Source organism: Microtus oregoni, unplaced genomic scaffold (genome assembly GCF_018167655.1).
Source record: "Microtus oregoni isolate MIOR12 unplaced genomic scaffold, Mior012 000003F_ref0000135, whole genome shotgun sequence".
Taxonomy (NCBI): Eukaryota; Metazoa; Chordata; class Mammalia; order Rodentia; family Cricetidae; genus Microtus; species Microtus oregoni.
Genome location: NW_024543062.1, coordinates 25018904 through 25037500, shown reverse-complemented (window position 1 = coordinate 25037500; position 18597 = coordinate 25018904). Strand labels below are relative to the sequence as shown.

Sequence of the window (18597 nt, the reverse complement as noted above, 5' to 3'; positions counted from 1 at the left end):
ACTGGCATTAAAGCATAAGCCGTCATTCCCAGCCCAGGGCCTTCTCTCCACTGCTCTGTATCTACGGAGCAGATGTGATAAATCATCATCTACCTTTTCCCACGGGCTTTTCTCACTGCAGACACATATTGCCAACTCTAATTATTTCTCTGGTGCTTTTCAATCCACGGTTGCCATTCTCAACCCAGGGTGCTCTTCTCCCTCCACCCTAAGGTACTCTGGGAGTGCCGGAGACACTTGGGGCTGTCATAACTGAGCAGAGGGTGGTAGTTGGATCTCGTGGGTAGACAGCAAAGATCTAGTTAAATATCCAGTGCACAGCACAACTCCCCAAACCCAAAAGGCAATGGTGAGAGGTGACACTGACAGACTAGAAACCTATACTGTAGCTCTTTTCAAAGCACATTAGTTTATTAATGTCGCTAATACAGTTGGTGAGTTTCTGAACCCCACAAAAGTTTTATGCTATTTAATTTATATCCTGTATATTACTCCATTAAATTCAATGTCTGAGCTTTCATATCTGTTTCTGTGTTATACATGACTTTGGGTGGGAAGGAAAAAACTCAGTGACTCATCCCATGCAAAGAGAATTCTCTATAGCTGAGCTAGACCCTCAGCACCCATTCGTTTTTATTTTGTATTTATTTTCTTTTAAGGGTGGGTGGTTTACAAGACAGGATTTCTCTGTGTTGCTATGGCTGCCCTGAAACTCACTCTGTAGACCAGGCTGGCTTCAGATTCAGAGATCCACCTGCCTCTGCCTCCCAAAGGCTGGGAATAAAGGCGTACGACAAAGCCGGGCGGTGGTGGTGCACGCCTTTAATCCCAGCACTTGGGAGGCAGAGGCAGGCGGATCTCTGTGAGTTCGAGACCAGCCTGGTCTACAAGAGCTAGTTCCAGGACAGGCTCCAAAACCACAGAGAAACCCTGTCTCGAAAAACCAAAAAAAAATAAAAAAAATAAAGGCGTGTGACACCACCATCTGGCTAATTCTTTTTAAGTATTATATACGGATCTTTTAATAAACATAGAAAATAAAATGCTTCCTGAGGTTTTTTCCAAAAATTCTTAATGCCCTTTATTTTGGAGTTTAAAATATAAAATGATCTGATTCTATAATTCTTTTAAATTTTTCTATAAATTATATAAATTTATATATATAAAGTTAGATATATAATTCTATTTTTATTTTTCTATGATTTTTATTAATTTATTTTGTGTGTGTGTGTGTGTGTGTGCGCGCGCACGCCATTACGCACATGTGGAGGTCAGAGGACAATCTTGCGAGTGAGCTGAGTGTTCTTCCTTCTTCCATGTGTGCCCAAGGATCAAGCTCAGTTCATCAGCTGACAGTGTGTGCCTTAACATACTGAACCATCTCACCAGCCCCTGATTACGCAACTCTTAATATGATGATTAAATGAGTAAATTATAAGAATATCGCCTGTGGGGCTGGAGAGATGGCTCCACTGTTAGCATTTGCTGCTCTTCTGGAGGACCCAAGTTTGACCCCTCCCTCCCCCGCACCTATACCAGGCAGCTCAGCACGCCCAGTAACTTCAGCTTCGGGTACTCTGTCGCCCTCTTCGGATACACACATGTGACATGCATTCACAATGACACAGACACACAAACAAAAATAATAATAAATCTTTTTGTAAAGGGGAGAAAGTAGTGCTGGAGCTGAGTTGGGACTGCTCCGGGATCCTGTTCCTCTTACAGCCTAAATGCCAAGTAAGTTGCCTCAAGAAGTTCTCAGGGCTGCAGAGCACACAGGCCAGATTCCAAAGTGCACAGAACTAACACAGCTCTAAGCCTTTTCCTAATATCAACCTAATAATATCCACCTTTCCCAGAGGAATCTGGGGATGAAAAAGTAATTTTACATATTGTCCTTCATATAAAGGACTTAAGGCTCAGACCTGGGAGACATTCTGAGGAGTGCTTTCTCCAGGCTCCGACTTTAGCATTTTAAGTAGAATCTGTGTCTTCGACAGAAAGGATGAATGGCCCAGCTCCCCAGGATTTGCCCGAGTCACCAAGTGGTTCAGTGGTGAAATCAGGCTAACCGCTTAAGGCGACGCTTCCCTCAGAAGGACCCTTTCTCCAGCCGACCTTGGAATTCACGTGTTAGTCAACTGGATTAGAGGATTTTACATCCTCCTTTGTAACTTTATCACCTTCCTTCAGAGTAGGCTCCGCGTGGATCTGCTCCTCTCCTGGCTTCCTAATCAGCGTGTGGAACACAATTTAATTTTTACCAAAAGTCCAAGACTTGAAAATGTCATTTTGAACATCAGTTCTTGACACTACAGGGTGTTTAATTCAAATTCTCTAGTGACTAATTTTAATTTTTCTGCACGTGGAGAGCATTTAAGAAAAAGAAGGTCATGTATCATCAACATATTTTAAAGTAAACCAAAGTGATGTAACAGAAAACAGTCTCTGTAAGAGGTAAGGGGAAATAAAATTAACATTTTCCTTTTTTTTTGTGAAAATGTAACAATACTCATATAGACAGTTGGCAAGGTATGAGCAGGTACCTTGGGCATCGCTGTCTGGGAACCATCTCTGCACCCTGACCCCTGCCCCCACTCCCTACAAGAGTCAAACATTGACAGATGAGGTCCCAAAATGCTGTCCATCACTGTACCCTAACATCTGCCAGGTTCTCGAGTGCCACAGAGTGCTCTTCAGTGCGACCCCAGAGCTAGCTCCTGCCATTTTCTACTCACCTTATTTGAATTCATTTTAGCAGCTGATCCAAAATCCACCAGCTTGATGTGTCCCGTGCGGTCAATGAGGATGTTCTCAGGTTTGATGTCTCTGTAAGAAAGTCAAGGCCTTAATTAGCGCTGTCTTTGTGTCAACCAACAAGCAGTTACCAACCTCAGGCCGCACTTCAGCCAAAAACCTTAATTTATGTGTTATGCTATGCAGACCTTCCCTACTGGTAGATAGGAATGATTAGCACCCATCTTGAAAGATAAATTTAATTTTCTTAAAAGGGATGGAGAAAAAGCAAACATGAAGCTTGAGATGGGTTATTTCTACTAGAGGCTCACATTTTTATATTTCAAAAACAAAGACCAAAAAACCTAAAGACCTAACCCAAGGTCCTATGGTATCCCAAATTCTGCATCCCCACAATTGTATATCTATGATCTGTATCTGCTATCTCTACTCCATTCTGAGGTGAAGTAAGGATGTGGAGAGACTCCTGAGGACAGAGACTTCTGTAGGACATCTTTGCAACTTACTAATGCTGACGGTAAAAAGCGTGCAACCTCAGCGTGACACGGCAGAGAGACAGTGGAACCTGAAGGAGGCGGAACCCAGTGGGTACCATCAGGTCACGTCTCATCAACAAGAACGCAACTCAGCCCCACCTCCCAGTTACCAGACCCCCCATAAAACACCATCAAAGTATGACTCCCTCAATATATTGATCCATTAGTGAAAGAGAAGAGTCCACAAGACCAGATCACTTCAAGCAACCAAGACACAAGAGCCGTGAAGGTAAAGTTTCAAATTAAATCCATCTGAATTACAGGTGTGCACCACCGCCGCCTGGCTTTGATGAACAGCTTTTGTTAATTACCGTTTTTTGTTCCCAGGATATGTGCCAGTTCCTCTACCAGTCAGAAAAAAAACCAAAGGGGGTTTTTGCTATAAACCCCCAAAAAAGGAGTTTTTAATGCTACTGACTACATCTGACAGCCACATCTTACTAGCAAAGCAGGCACATTGCAGGCCTAGCTCTGTTCCATGGCTGAATGGACGTGCTAAGACGCCAGACATTTTAGAAAGCTTTTAGCCAATCACAGGCCAGGCTGGCTAAATGACGATTTCTTCTGACCCCATAGGGACTGGTGTGTGACTCAGAAAAGTTCTCAGTATGCTCCTAGGGGTCCCACTTACCGATGCACATATCCCATCTGATGCAGGCTGTGAACAGCCAAAATCAGCTCAGCAAGGTAAAACTGAATCATATTTTCATCTAATTGGTCCTCATATCTATTCAGAAGTGACAATAAATCCCCTCCAGGCTGATATTCCATGACCTGCAGAGAATGGCAAAGTTATTCATTTTTCACACACTCCACATAGGGAACACCTCAACTGAACCCTCCAACAACACCTAACAATGATGTAACCATGAAGACTCTGGAAAGCGAAGGGGATGTGTGGCTCGTACCCTAAGACGTAGGGTAAGGTCTTTGGCATATGTGACCCAGGAGAATGGAAAGGATGCAAGAACAGCCAGACACCGTGTGTGATGCTTGCAAGGCAAGCCTGAGAAGTTGAATAAATCCACCTCCTCCCACGCCCGCCCACGCTGACACCCCAGACATTCCCTAGGATCAGGTACCGCGCGCACACACGGATATTCCTGGAGGGCAGCAAACGTGCTAACATTCATTTTGCATTCCCCTCAGCACATGGCAGAGTATAGGAGCCGCGGAGCAAAGGCAATACAATCCTTCTTCCCCTTTACAGTCAGTGTGGAAGGCAGCTGATGATCTCTATTAAAAATTTAACAATGAATAGATACCCCTTGACCTAGCTATTCCGCTCTGAACAATTTACTTTATTGGTACTTACAATTCATAGATAAAAGATAGATAAGTAAATAGGTTCTCTACTGGGTAGTTTATAACAAGGGAAATATACTTGAAAACCATTCAAATGCCCATCCATAAGAGGCCAATTAAATTATGATACCTCTAAATTCTGGGCTATGACTTGGATACTAAAAACACACGATTCCAGTTATTCATGCCAGGGGAAAGCTGTCCATACCACAGAAAGCGACATTCTGTACAGGAAAGAGAATAACCCACCTCTTCAATCAGAAAGAATATATTTTTGATGTATATAAAAACAAATCAGAATATATAGCTAAAATGCTTGATTAGAAAGGAGGTCAGCAAGGGTGGCACAAGCCTTTAATCCTGGCACTCAGGAGGTAGAAGCAAATGGATCTCTGTGTTCAAGGCCAGCCTACAGAGCAAGTTCCAGGACAGCCAGGGCTGTACAGGGACATCCTGTCTCAAAAAAAAATTTTAAAAATGAAAGAAAAATTCCACCCCAGGGAAGTGAAAATCATCAATGCACATTTTACCCACTTTGCTAAGTCCCCAATCCCCTTCATCTTATGATAACCAGATGTAAAAATTCCTGAGTCATGGGCTGGAGAGATGGCTCAGAGGTTAAGAGCACTGATTGCTCTTCCAGAGGTCCTGAGTTCAATTCCCAGCAGCCACATGGTGGCTCACAACCATCTGTAATGAGATCTGGTGCCCTCTTGGCCTGTAGGCATACACGCAGGCAGAACACTGTATACAAAATAAATAAATAAATCTAAAAAAAAGAAAAAAATGACCTGAAGGCCAGTCACCTTGGTCTGACTCACCTGGTGACTTCACTTCTCAACCTTTTCTGGTCTTCCCTGAACACCCCAGATAAGACTAATCCCTTTGCAACACTGCCTGAGGAAAGCATCTGGCTCGGTGCCTGGAGCCAACTTGAGATCCATTCTTCCCTCCCCTCTCTGTGTGGTTCTTTCTGGCTGGTGAGAAGCTAGGACCACTTGACTGCAACTGTTCTCCTAGCGGTTCCCCTGCCCTTTGATCTATTGCCCATCTTGTTGACCAGTGCCAGCTTGTGTCCAATTCTTTCCAGAAAGGATGTTTTTCAAATGCATTCTGTCAAAAAATACTAAATCCTCGGTGATGGTTCATCTTAACTGTCAACTTGACTGCACTTAGGATCACCATGGAAACACACCTGGGGGGCGGGTGGAGGGGTTGTGAGGGAGTTTCCAGAAAGGTTTAACTGAAGAGGGAAGAGCCATCTTGAATGTGGGCAGCACCACCCCATGGACTGGAGTCCTGGACTGCAGAAAATGAGAACGCACTGAGCACCTGGGTTCATCTCTCCATTCCTGGCCGAAGATAAGAATATGAGGCCCCCACCCCTCCCCTGCCCTGCCTTCCCCACCATGACGGACAGTAAAGCTGAAATAAAGCCTTTCTTCCTCCAGTTACTTTTTGCCAAGTATCTAGTCACAGCAATGAAAGAAGCAATAGACCTACCACACACTGGATCCTAGTTCTGGGATGTAAACTGTTACCCTCCCCAAATGCTGTTTGTCGTTCCTGTAGTCTTAGAAAACAGCTGTAGGCAGGTGTGATGGCTAGCCATGGGAAGAGGGACCCTCAGTTGAGGGATTACCCCATCACACCTCCATCACGTCTCACCCATGGCTGGGGGGTATGTCAGTGGGGCATTTTCTTGATTCGCAGCTACTGTGGGAGGAACCATCCCTAAGCAAGCAGGCCTGGGTTGTAGAAGGAAGGCAGCTGGATGTCAGCCTGAGAGCAGCATCATTGCTGCTTCAGCTCCCCTCAGTGGTGGACTCTGACCTGGAAGCAATGGATGAGATAAATCTTTTCCTCCCCCAGGTGCTTTTGGTTTGTGGTGTTTCTCACAGCAACTGAGCACTAACTAGAACAAGTCAGATGGAGAGCCTCTGCACAGGTCCCCAGAGGCCCCAGGCTGGTCCTCCTAAAAACTACAGGAAGTCCACCCAGCATCAGGCTCTGGGGAAGGGACTTGCACATCCTCTCATAGCCCTGAGACCGAGCTGTTCACATGGTTTCTTATGCTTTGCACACAGGGGACAACCGCTCTGGGAGAGCAAGATGCCATTCTGTACCACAGTTGCTCAAAGCAAACTGATTCACCAACACATACAACACCTAGACGGGGTAAAACTCATTCCTCCAAATTCACAGCTGCTGACGATGACGTCAGCTACTCACCTCAGCCTTAGAGGAGCCCATAGCAGCCACCTGGCTTGCTAGAGCTCACCCACTCATCCCAACCTGGTTCTCTACAGGCCTGGGGATGTGGGTGAATGCTAATTGTAAGTCTGCTTTAAATATATATTGCCATTAAAAGGGTCTTAAACAACAAGAGGAAACGCACAGATAATAGCAGGCGCGCTCATACTTCCAGAACGCAGATGGTTTAAAATAAGAAGAATGCATATTTATGATGACACACCGCTGTTACAGACTTCTTCGGGCTCTGTTATGTGAGAGCCAGAATGGCTTCTAAGTTTAAGGCAGAGAAAGTCAAAACTACAGCAACTGTTGGCAACTTTGGTGAGCTCACTTGTCAACTCTACTTAGTATTTAGCGTCACCTCCTGAAGACTCTATTCGGTAGGGACCAGCAGAGAGTTTCAGAAAATCAGCATTTCTTGCAAAGGGAGCAAGATGCACGTTCCTCACTCCTCTGTGCAAGATGTCCACCCAAACTAGATGCGTCTTTTCTGAGAATCAAGCGACCTCTCATGTCTTCAGAAGCCAGGACTGACTGAGAAAACAAGCCACAAAAATTACAACAGCTGCTAGCCTGTACGCTCTTCAGCTCAGGGCCAAAATAGACACCCTAAATGTCAGCATCTGAATAGGACAGAGCTTTATCAGGGAGTCTAATCAAACCCGGGAACCAGCACGCTCCCAGTGAACATACCAACATCTCCAGCTGCACAACACAGACCTGCTCTGGGCACTCAGTCACCTTGAGGAGCCCGAGACCTTCTCCACAGTCCGTACCTACACTGTGGAGTACAGGTCTCATGTGGACTACACGGAGCCCACGGGGGAGGCAGTTTATGGGGGTGCAACCTAAGTTTAATCGGTTCACCATGCTGTTGAACTTAAAGAGATGATTAAAAAAAAACGGGATTTGGGGTCTTTCAGAAACACCTGGGGACTGTGAAAGATGGTGCCAGGCCAAGACGCTATCAAAGTCCTCATCAAGACTGGCTGTGACCCAGAGACAAGGACAAGAGAACACTACAAACTAATGAAGAACAAGGTCACCACCGGTGTTGTTCCGGAATCCACAAGTTGCCCCTGCGTCTCTGTCCCCCAACCCTGCTCCTCAGAGAGAGCTGGTGATGCTCAGATCTGCCCATCACTCCCAAAATGCAGCAGCTAGCCCAGGAAGGCTATAAACCCTCTATGGAGGGTTTTCCTAGTCTGCTTGCCCACCGGGGTCACTAGGAGGAACACTTTGTAAAAATGTGACAGACAGATGGCTCAGCAGGTAAAAACATGTGCCACCACGCTTGACAACCTGAGTTTGATTCCTGAGACAACGCGGTAGAGAGAACGGATGCCTCCAAGTTGTCCTTTGACCTCCATATGGGTATGTGTCATAGTATGCACACACATACAAAATGTTTTTATAAGACACATTCATCCATTATATTTGAAAGCTTACTATGTGCTAGTGCTCTAAATATCAGGGATGAAAAGGACTAAAAATAAAAAATCCCTGTGTCTTCATAGAGATGGCATTCAAGTGAAATGAAAAATAATTAAATAATTATTATAATGGTAATAAGAAAAATCAGGGTAAAAAAATTATTTTCTCCCTTTCATTCCAACCACTCAGGAAGTTTGCTAAAATATAAATTCCAGAGACTAACTTTAGGTATGAGTGCTCAAGCCCCACGGATCTGCGTTGTTCTGAGACAGTGTGCCACTCTTAACCTCAAACCTGCAATCCTCCTGCCTCGGAGTACATGTAAAGGTCAGAGGATAGCACTGTAGTCGGTCCGAAGAGGACCCCAAATTTACATGGTTTCCAGGGATCAAAATCAAGTCATCAGGTTTGCAGGGCGAATGTCCTCTCTCAGGCTGAGCCACCTCTCCGGCTGAGGGCGTGCACCTTTAGGGAGAGGTTCTGATGCTGTTCACCCAGCACTGCACTGGGTCCGTTACTGAGATGCTGCACAACCAATTCAGTTTCCTAATGCAGCCATACACAAAGTTTCTGCAGCATCGTGCCCTTGGATGGACCTTGGCTTTAATGCAGCCATCACTTCCGCTTACATTTTCTACACTGACGACACGAAGGCCTTCTGAGTATCAAAACAAGATCACAGACAATAAAGGACTGGAAAACAGCCAGACCACTGGCATTGAAATAACGATCTTCTACCCTTGCATGGACCAGAGACATCTCCTACACAGAGAATAGGCATATCCAAAAGGGGAAATCACCAAAACACAGCAATCAAAAGCAGGGAGATGAGACAGGGAGAAAGAGCCCTCCGGCAAAACAGGCCTAAACAGTGTGGCCCTGGTGGCAGAGACGACAGCATCTGAAGACTAGCCCGCTTGGAGCTACGAAGGACTTGCTCTTTCAAAGCAAAGACTTTCTGGCCAGCAGAGACAGACCCTTCTGCGGCAGCAGCTGCAAACGCTAATTAAGGGCCGATCTTACACGTGTTCGGTTGGAAAGGCACGGATGCTTCACTGTTGGGTTTTGCTTCTATACTCCAAGGACTGCAGTGGCAATTTCCACTCATTGTGCTGAAGTCAAAAGGAAGGACAAATGTGTGTATGTGTGTTTGTGTGTGTGTACGTGTCTGTGTGCACATGTGTGCTTATGGGTAGGAGGGTACGACTATTCCTTATTTAGTATTCTTAAAGTCTGAATGTGTCCTCAAAGGTCCACATGTTGGGTTTAGTGAGATAGTGCACTTGGCACCTAGTCTGAGGACCTGAGTTCATTCCCTGGAGTCCACATGGTGGAAGGAGAGAATTGACTCCCCTAACCACTCCAAGTATGTCTGGGTACACACGGCACACACACACACAGAGTTCATATGATGGGGCTGGGGAGATGGCATAAAGCACTGGGAGTGGGTAAAACACTTGTGGTTCACACGAGGACTAGTTTAGATACCCCAAAAGCCATGGAAATACTAGGTAGGAGTGGCAGGGCCTACGTAATTCCAACACTTGCAAGGCAGAGACAAGCGATCCACAGAGCAAGCCGGCAAACTCTGCGTTCAAGTGAACGACCTTGTCTCAATGAATAAAGTGTGGTTCAATCAAGGAAGATTCCCCACATCACCCTTGGACATCCACATGGATGCACACACATGTGAACATACAACCACATGCATACACAAACACACACATACACAAACACAAATATGCATAGGGGAAAAATGTTTACACATTGGCTATTTAACTCCAAATTTATATGATGATGGAGATGGGGTCTTTGGAAGGTAACTAGGATTAGACTGTGTGTAAGTATGAAGATAGCATTAGTGGCTTTATAAGGAGTGTCACATGGAGACTGTCTTAGCATGTGACACTCTCCACCATGCTGTCATGTAAGAAAACTGGCCAGATGCCAACCTGATGCCGATGATACTTTCCTGGAGTTCCCAGTCTCGAGAGCTGTGAGCCAAAACCACCGATTCCTTGTAGACTTCCCTGTCTCCGGTACCTTGTTTTAGCACTAGCAAATGCACCAAGCATCAGAAGAGAAACTGTGCAAGCCACCTCTCGGAAACGTCACCTTGAAATGCTTACACTCACTGTGCACCACGACAAAATGTAATGGTGGTGTGCTCCAGTGTTTCTGAGCTTTGTCATCGGGAGGAGGGTGGGAATCCTCTAAGCAAGGTGACCCCTGACAGGGACCTTTTTTTTTTTTACTTTTCTGGAAGGGCAAGGTAACATCTAGAAGATGAGAGAAGGCCTCTATCTCTGAGAGTCTGGATTCTAGCCTGATTCCGCCATGTGTTTTAAAAGAAAAAAAAAATCACCTAGCATTTGGGAGGCAGCCCAATCTCTGAATTTGAGGACAACCTGGTCTACAGAGCAAGGTCTAGGACAGCCAAGGCTACCCAGAGGGGGGGGGGGGGGGAACCTTTTAGAGCCCTGATCACACTGGGCAAGAAACAGTAAATCTGACCAAGTAACTGGAGACATGAGTTAGAGCAGGTAACAAGACAAAAGGGGGGGGGGGGTCAGTTCAAAGGAAACACATAGAACTGTGGAGCCCCCGAGGCCCCAAAGCCAACAGCCAAGAGGGGAGGGGCCGACTCCTGGGCCTCCAAGAACGAGACGTCCCATGTGTACATCACGTTACCGGGTAGGTAGAGAAAGAAGCAGACAGAAACCAGGGCCTATAGCAGTAAGGCGACAGTTCCTAGGGCAATGCTGCTAACCAGCAGCAGCACACGGTCATGCACCCTAGTCGGACCTCCTGAATCCGAGACTCCGGCAGTGGAGCCATGCTCAGTTTGCGGCTCCTAAAAAGGACAAAACTCTGGGTGCACTCTCTTGAAACAGGCCTCAAGACCTGGACATAGAACAACTATTTCAAACGCAAAGAACCCGACAGCTATAACACATGCAGGCACTTGAATCTGAGCCAAAAGGAGGAATTACTATCTTATTCACCAATGAGAAAACCCAAGCTGAAAAGGACAAGGACTTGCAGAGACCCAACAAGGAACAGGATCAAAGTGAGACTGGGTCTTCTAAGCACCATGTGTTCTGATGGGCAGCAGCCTCCTAAACCCTGGCTTCCAGAGCAATAACATGCAAACACACGCCTGAAACTCAGATAATCCTAGCCAAGAGATTAAAACAGCACATGTCTCGCTGTCAAAGCTATCGTAAGCTGCCCGTCGTACTAGCGTAAACAATGGGGCTGCCTTCATTAACTCCCTCCTGACTCAAGGTGGAAACAGATGCTGACGTCCCCAAAGGCCCTGGGGCCAGTGGCGCAAACAGCTCATTTCCAAATAGTTCCTACATAGAAAGGAAATGCTGGCCACAAAATTGCACAGGTGTGGATTGAAAACTGAGAGACTATGAAAAGCTAACCTCAAACGGCACAACAAAGCCAGAATTCCGTCAGGAGTCATTCTGGATACAGGCATACAGCACTATGAAAGTGAATGCAGAACGTGGAGCTAGGAGCCTGAGGACTGCTGACTGCTCCCCAGACCCACCCTTCCATTCTTCCATAGTGCAACGGTCATACGTTTCTGCCTAACTGATGGGACTGAGAAGCATCTGGGAGAACATCCAACAATGTCTGGGTATGTCTGGATGTGTTTCCAGGGAGAACTAAAGAAGCAGAGCTGAAGAGGAGTGATAGTACCCTACAGTGCGGGGAGGTCCCGATGGAAGGAAGGAGGGAGGCAGGCCAGAGGCACAGGTGTTCTCTCCCTCTCTCACTGCTTCCTGGCAGCCATAATAAGCTGCCCTTAGCAGGGCAGTGGTGGCGCATGCCTTTAATCCCAGCACTTGGGAGGCAGAGGCAGGCAGATCTCTGTGACTTCGAGACCAGCCTGGTCTACAAGAGCAAGTTCCAGGACCAAAACCACAGAAAAACCCTGTCTCGAAAAACAAACAAACAAACAAACAAAAAAAAAAGCTGTCCTTCTCGACACCCTCCCTGCCATGATGGACTGAGAACCTAAAACTGTGGGCTGTAATAAATTCTTTCTCTTTAAAAAGTTTCCCACATTAATCTGGTTACAGAAATGAAAAATCGTCAGTAAAGATTTTAGCAGCTAGACAGCATGTGTCCATGTTGTCCCTGCTGAGCAGCGGGGATATTCAGTCTAAATTCTGGCTAAGAGAGCACGAGAGAAAATAATTTCACACATAATTCTGTGTGGAGGAAACTTTCCTTCTCTAAATTTCTCTCTTCTCTTACTACCCAGATGGAACAAATATATCAACAGCAATCCCATGAAAGACAGCCTCCTAAGAGGTGGAAGAGCCACAATATAGAAGGAACCTGGGCTCTAAACTAAGACATACAACCAAGTAAGTCCCACCAGCACGAACTGTTGGGCTCCCTTTATTACCACAACTAATATCTCTCAATATGTAACTGGGGGAAAAATCATTTGGGGTGAATAGAGAGATGAAAATGTAAACAAAACAGAAAAGAGGTTCATAGCTTTGAGTTCAATCTGAGAGCCAGGACAGCCTGAAGAAGCCCCTCAGCATGAAAGGTTCACAAAAAAAATCCAGACACTATACAGCAAATGGTGAATTGTGAAACAATTTTGTAGAAATCAGTGTCACTTTAAATAAGAATGTTTTAAGCATCAAAATTCAAGACATCTCAAATTCAACTTCCTCTCACAGTACGCCAAATCTGGGGGGGTGGGGACTCACGTAGGCTTATCTTGAATTGCATACTTTATTCTAAACTCCAACTGCTAACATAAAATGATTTGGGTAAATCTGTACGTAAATCTGAATTCTGTGGAATCAATCATTCATCCAGTGAATATACCTTAGGCATTTACTTAGTAAACATCTATCAGGAGCATCAAAACATAATTGCACCCATTAGGAAGGAGACTAGTGCAAGAGACTCACCTGACTCATGGGTATGGGGGCACAGGCTGCATAACAGATGATCCCCCATCCTAGGGGCAGAAGGCCCAGAAGGAGATTCGGGAAAGAACATCTGATCCCAGCCCAGAGAGAGAAATAGAGGATGGTCAGACCAATAGAAAAAGAAGGAGCAGGGAGATGAGAAGCAAGGTGAAGAGGAAGGAATAGGGTTAGAGGTTAGAGGTTAGAGGTTAGAGGGTTGGGGTTGGGAGTTAGGGTTAGTCCTGTGATGAAGTTAAAATGAAGGAGATACTTGGAGGGACGGGCTTAAGGCCTGGTAAACAATCATGTGGCTAGCCTGAATCTACCCAGAGGGCATCAGGAGGAGAGATGGGGTTCTGACAGCAGGATGACATTGTTGTAGCACAATGTGGAAGACCTGGGGGAAGACACGATGAATGCCAGGGAGGTTAACACAGAAAAGCGCAAGTGAAAACCAAGGTGAGGACCGAGAGAAGAGATGGCCAAGCCAAGGACAAGAGGCAGAATCTTGCTTTGTTTTTTACTAATTAAACCACACCTGCAATTATTCTGCCATAGGATTACAAGTTAGTGTTCAACTTCAGAAGGAGCAAGCCATAAAATGTTGTTCCCTAAACTTCTAGAAGTGTTCAGTTGACACAGTGGGATTATTTTAGTGAGGAAGCCCTTTATGTTACTGTAGAATGCATTTCTGGATTTAGAAACTTTCTGACTTTGGAAAGATAAAGTAACTCATATGCTTTATATCATATAACCTCAGTAGTCTGGGACACAACCTCAGATGTGGGTAAGGGTTAGGAACATGGCTCAGTTGGTGTATCGTTAAACCTTGGTATTCTGGGATACAATCTTAGATGCTGATAAGGGTTAAGGATACGTCTCAGTTGGTGAGAAACACTTGCCTTGCAAGTGTAAAGACCTGAGCATGATCCCCAGAACCCACAAAAGGATGCCGGATGCTGGCACAGCAGCACATGCCTGCAATCCCACAGCTAGGGAGGCAGACAGGGTTTGATGTTCAGCTAGCCTAATCTAATTAGTGAGCTTCCGGTCAATGAGAGATTCTATCCTAAAGGAGGTGGATAAAACCTAAGATTGTTCACTGACCTCCACAGGCATGCGCACAGAATGCACATGCGCACAAGCGTGCGCACATACACAGAGCTCTTTTTTAAGGAGGGGATAGGAAGATGGCTATCAGGAAAGAGCTTGCTGTGCAAACATGAAGACCTGAATTCAGATTCCCAAAACTCATGGGGAAAGCCATGTACAGCTTAACTCTAGCACCAGGGAGAAGAAAGAATCCTTGAAGCCCAGATCCAGCGAGAGACCCTGTCTTAAAACAAGAGTAGAACTAGGTGGTACACAGCCCTCGGGAGGCAGGAGCAAATGGATCTCTACAAATTTAAGGCCAGCCTGGTCTACACAGAGAGCTCCAGGCCAGTGAGGACCATATAGTGAGATGCTATTTGAAAAATACATGAAGTGGGAAGTGACTGAGGCAGACACGCAACCCTGGCCTCTGGCGTACGTGCACACACCCACATGAACACGTACATACACCACAGGCACACAAGAAAGCTCAGCGGAGCCCTCTCTACAGGGAAGGCTAGGGCAACAGGGCCCTTGAGTTGTATGCCAACCTGGGTGTATAACCAGACCTTATGCCAAGCCAGCAAAACCAAGAGAGCAGGGCGGAGCCAGGGAGGAACTTCAATCATAGGAAACCAAGCAAATAGACTGATTCTTCCCCATCAGAAACAAACGCAGTGAAAAAAGAGAAAAAAAAAATGCCCTGTGGGAATTCAAGACAAAAAACAGCTCCCTGCTCCCTTCCACAGGCCTCCTTATCCCCACCCAAGGTGACATGAGAGTCCCGCATCAGGAGCTGTTCCAGGAACAAAGGTTGTTTCTAGAATACACGTTCTACATTTAAGAACTTAATCCTCTAAGAACCTAAACCGGGCCCCAAAACAGACATCAGAGAAAACTATGCCACCATCCAAATGCTGAACTGGAGGTCAGGGTTGTGGCTCAGTGGAAAAGCCTGTGCTTGGCGTGCTCAAGGCCGGTTCAATCCCCGAAACCAAAAAGAATAAAGGCTAGCACTACGTAGTAGCATTAAAGAAGTCTGTGTGGCACTGACTCGCTGGGAACTCACAGAGAGCCACCTGCCTCTGCCCCCTGAGTGTTGGCTCTACTAGAGAAAAGACAAGACATAACAAAAAAACCTTTCATTTGTATATACATCTATGCATTCAATTTTTCCACAGTAAAACATAGTTGAGGTCATAAAGGACACATATCTCCATTAGCATCTACTCCCTACAGAGAGATAAGAAAGCAAAAGACCAAGGTTCTACTTAATACTTCTTCCGCGTACACATTTTTAATTTTAAACTTTTTAAATTACATTTTTTTATCTGTGTATGTCTGTGCTTATGTGTGTGTACCTGAGTGGACACAAGCACCACACGTGTGTGTGTGAGAGACTGTGTGTGTGTGTGTGAGAGAGAGAGACTGTGTGTGTGTGTGTGTGTGTGAGAGAGAGACTGTGTGTGTGTGAGAGAGACTGTGTGTGTGTGTGTGTGTGTATGAGAGAGAGAGTATTGTGTGTGTGTGAGTGTGTGTGTGTAAGAGTGTGTGTGTGTGAGAGAGTGTTGTGAGTGTGTGTGTGTGTGAGAGAGAGAGTATTGTGTGTGTGTGAGTGTGTGTGAGAGAGTGTTGTGAGTGTGTGTGTGAGTGTGTGTATGTGTGTGTGTGTGTGTGTGTGTGTGTGTGTGTGTGTAGCAGAGGGCACAGCTTGCAAGAGTTACTTCTCTCTCTCCATCTTGTAGGCGCCCCAGAAACCAAACTCAGGTCTTTAGCCTTGGCAGCAAGCAACCCAACCTGCTGAGCCATCACACTGGCCCAGTATATGTATTTTTAGGATGGGGTTGGGGATTACTGGTGTACATTTTAATTTATACTTAACAACTGTGCTTAACCATGGGGTACAGTATATTTCAATAAATACATACAATGTGCAATGAGCAAATCAAAACAATCAACAAATTCCAACACCTTCCATCTGCTTTGTCTTGGGACCATTCAACCTCTTTTCTGGGTGGAATAGTTATGAGAGACAGTTGCCCTCCACCCATACAGGACACCAAAGCTTATCCCTTACACCTAGCTACTCACAGCAGTCTAACTGGTCTACCCGTTAGCCAGCCCTCCTCTGCTTCTCCTCACCCCAGTTACCTGGCAACCACTAGCCTATTCTCTGCTTCTTTGAGATAAACTCAGCCGGCTTCCACACATACACGAGAAGGGAACAGGCTGCCTTTTCTTATATTAACCATGCATTATTACCTTAGCTTTTAAAAATTAAAGTGAGAAATGAGCATGGTGGCAGAGGCCTTTAATCTCAGCACTGGGGAGGCAGGAGTGACTGATTCCCTGCGAATTCCAGGCCAGCCTGGTCTGTGCAGCAAATTCCAGGCCAGTCAGATCTACATAATGAGATATTGTCTCAAAAACTAAATTAATTGACTTAATTTAATTAAAGCAAGATTCCATTAAAGGCAGTTAGAGACCATTCCCAATTAAATAACTTTTCACTGCTGCCCTTCGTAGCCGCGGTATAACAGGCTGTTTCTAAGTGGGTCAGCTCTTAATCTTTGGAACGAGGAACGGGAGACGTCCAGTCAGAAAATCGACTGAATGAGTGAGCGGTGTCACAGACCACATCGACAAGAAGCGCTTTCAACCCACGGCATCTGAGTATCAGGGCCTCGGCTCGTCCCATGGGGACAGATGTGAAGACTCACCAGGTAAAGGTTATTTTTGTCCTGAAAGGCATACTGTAATTGGGGGATCCAAGGGCTCGTGCTCCGTGATAATATGTTCCGCTCTTCCTCGAAAAATGAAACCTGGAGGGAAAAGAAACTCTTTAGATAATTGTAAGAGAACTAACTGTGCAGGGGGACGGCCTCTGTCCTGCCTTACAGTCTAAATTGATGTTTCTAGGTTTAAAAAAAAAAAAACATAGCATAACACTCAGCAAATCTGGGAACCCGTGAGGTTCAGCTTTGCCAGGCCCACGTTATCCATCCAGCCATGCATGTGGCATCAATTCACTTCTTCCAAACTTAAACATCTTTCTCTTCCTCCCCACCTTCGCTTCCTGGATGGTTCTACTAGGAGCTGTCAAGCCAAGCCAGGCTGGAGGGTCAGAGAGCCACCAGGCCCAGGCCCAAGCAGAGTGAGGACAGTGGCAAACAGGGTAACCACAGGCCAGTATGGACTACTGGAGGATCGTGCAGGAGGAGAAAGGTATCTGCACATGGGGGTGGATGGCGTAGAGCAGGTAAGGAGACAAGGCTATAGCCAAAAAGATGGAAAGGACTGTGTCAGTGTAAGAAAACAGTGAGAGGCTAGAGAGACGGCTCGGCAGCTAAGACAACTTGCTGCTCTTGCAGACGACCTGGGTTCAACTCCCAGGGAATCCAACAGCCTCTTCTAGACTCTGAAGACATACCCATGGTGCACACATATACAAACATGCGAGCAGAACAAAAAATAAATACACAAAAAATAAATAAACCTAAAAACATTTTTTTTTTTTTTGGATTTTTCGAGACAGGGTTTCTCTGTGGCTTTGGAGCCTGTCCTGGAACTAGCTCTCGTAGACCAGGCTGGTCTCGAAGTCACAGAGATCCGCCTGCCTCTGCCTCCCGAGTGCTGGGATTAAAGGCGTGTGCCACCATCGCCCAGCTTAGGCAGAAGTCAGAGAAAAGAATTACTATGGTTTGGATAAGTGCCCCACCCCACAAAGGCCCGTGGTTAAAGGCTTGTTCCTCAGTCCATGGCGTGATAAGAACGTCTTTCAGTCACTGGGGGGATGGGGCTTACCCCTGAAAGGGATCATGGAGCCCAACGTTCATCTTTCTCTATTCTGAAGTTTCCCATGGACTCTCACCAGTTCTGACTGCTCGCCACAGGCCCAAAGCAGTGAGGCTGGATGCGGTGGTGCAACCTTTAACCCTAGCATGGGGAAGACAAAGGCAGGTAGAGCTAGAGAGGCTTCAGGCCAGCTGGGATTACACAATAGGAAACTGTCTTTTTTTTTTTTAGACAATGTAGCCACACAGCCCTACATTGAAACTTTCAAATTATGAGCCAAAATAAATATTGTCTCTTTATGTGCTGTTATCTCACATGCGTGAGACAGGAACAGGAAGCTGACTCACCAGGCACAAGCACAGGGAAGAGAAAGACTTGGGAGAGACGTAAAGGTGGACTGGAGTCAGAGGTAACTGTGTGAACATGATTTTCCATATTAACACACGTGGGAGTAAACACGTGTACACCTG

At 45.8% G+C, this 18597-nt stretch overlaps 1 protein-coding gene across 9 annotated transcripts in view; it reads right to left on the bottom strand.

Annotated features, from left to right (window-relative positions):
* The window catches only part of Cit (citron rho-interacting serine/threonine kinase), a 178832-nt gene that overhangs the window by 132607 nt on the left and 27628 nt on the right, over window positions 1-18597 (bottom strand). For all 9 annotated transcript variants that reach the window (XM_041647361.1, XM_041647376.1, XM_041647382.1 and 6 more), the window contains exons 5-7: window positions 17053-17154; window positions 3925-4067; window positions 2739-2829 (exon numbers count right to left, since the gene is read on the bottom strand). In XM_041647361.1, the coding sequence (XP_041503295.1) occupies window positions 2739-2829; window positions 3925-4067; window positions 17053-17154 (336 nt within the window). The remainder of the gene's footprint in view (window positions 1-2738; window positions 2830-3924; window positions 4068-17052; window positions 17155-18597) is intronic.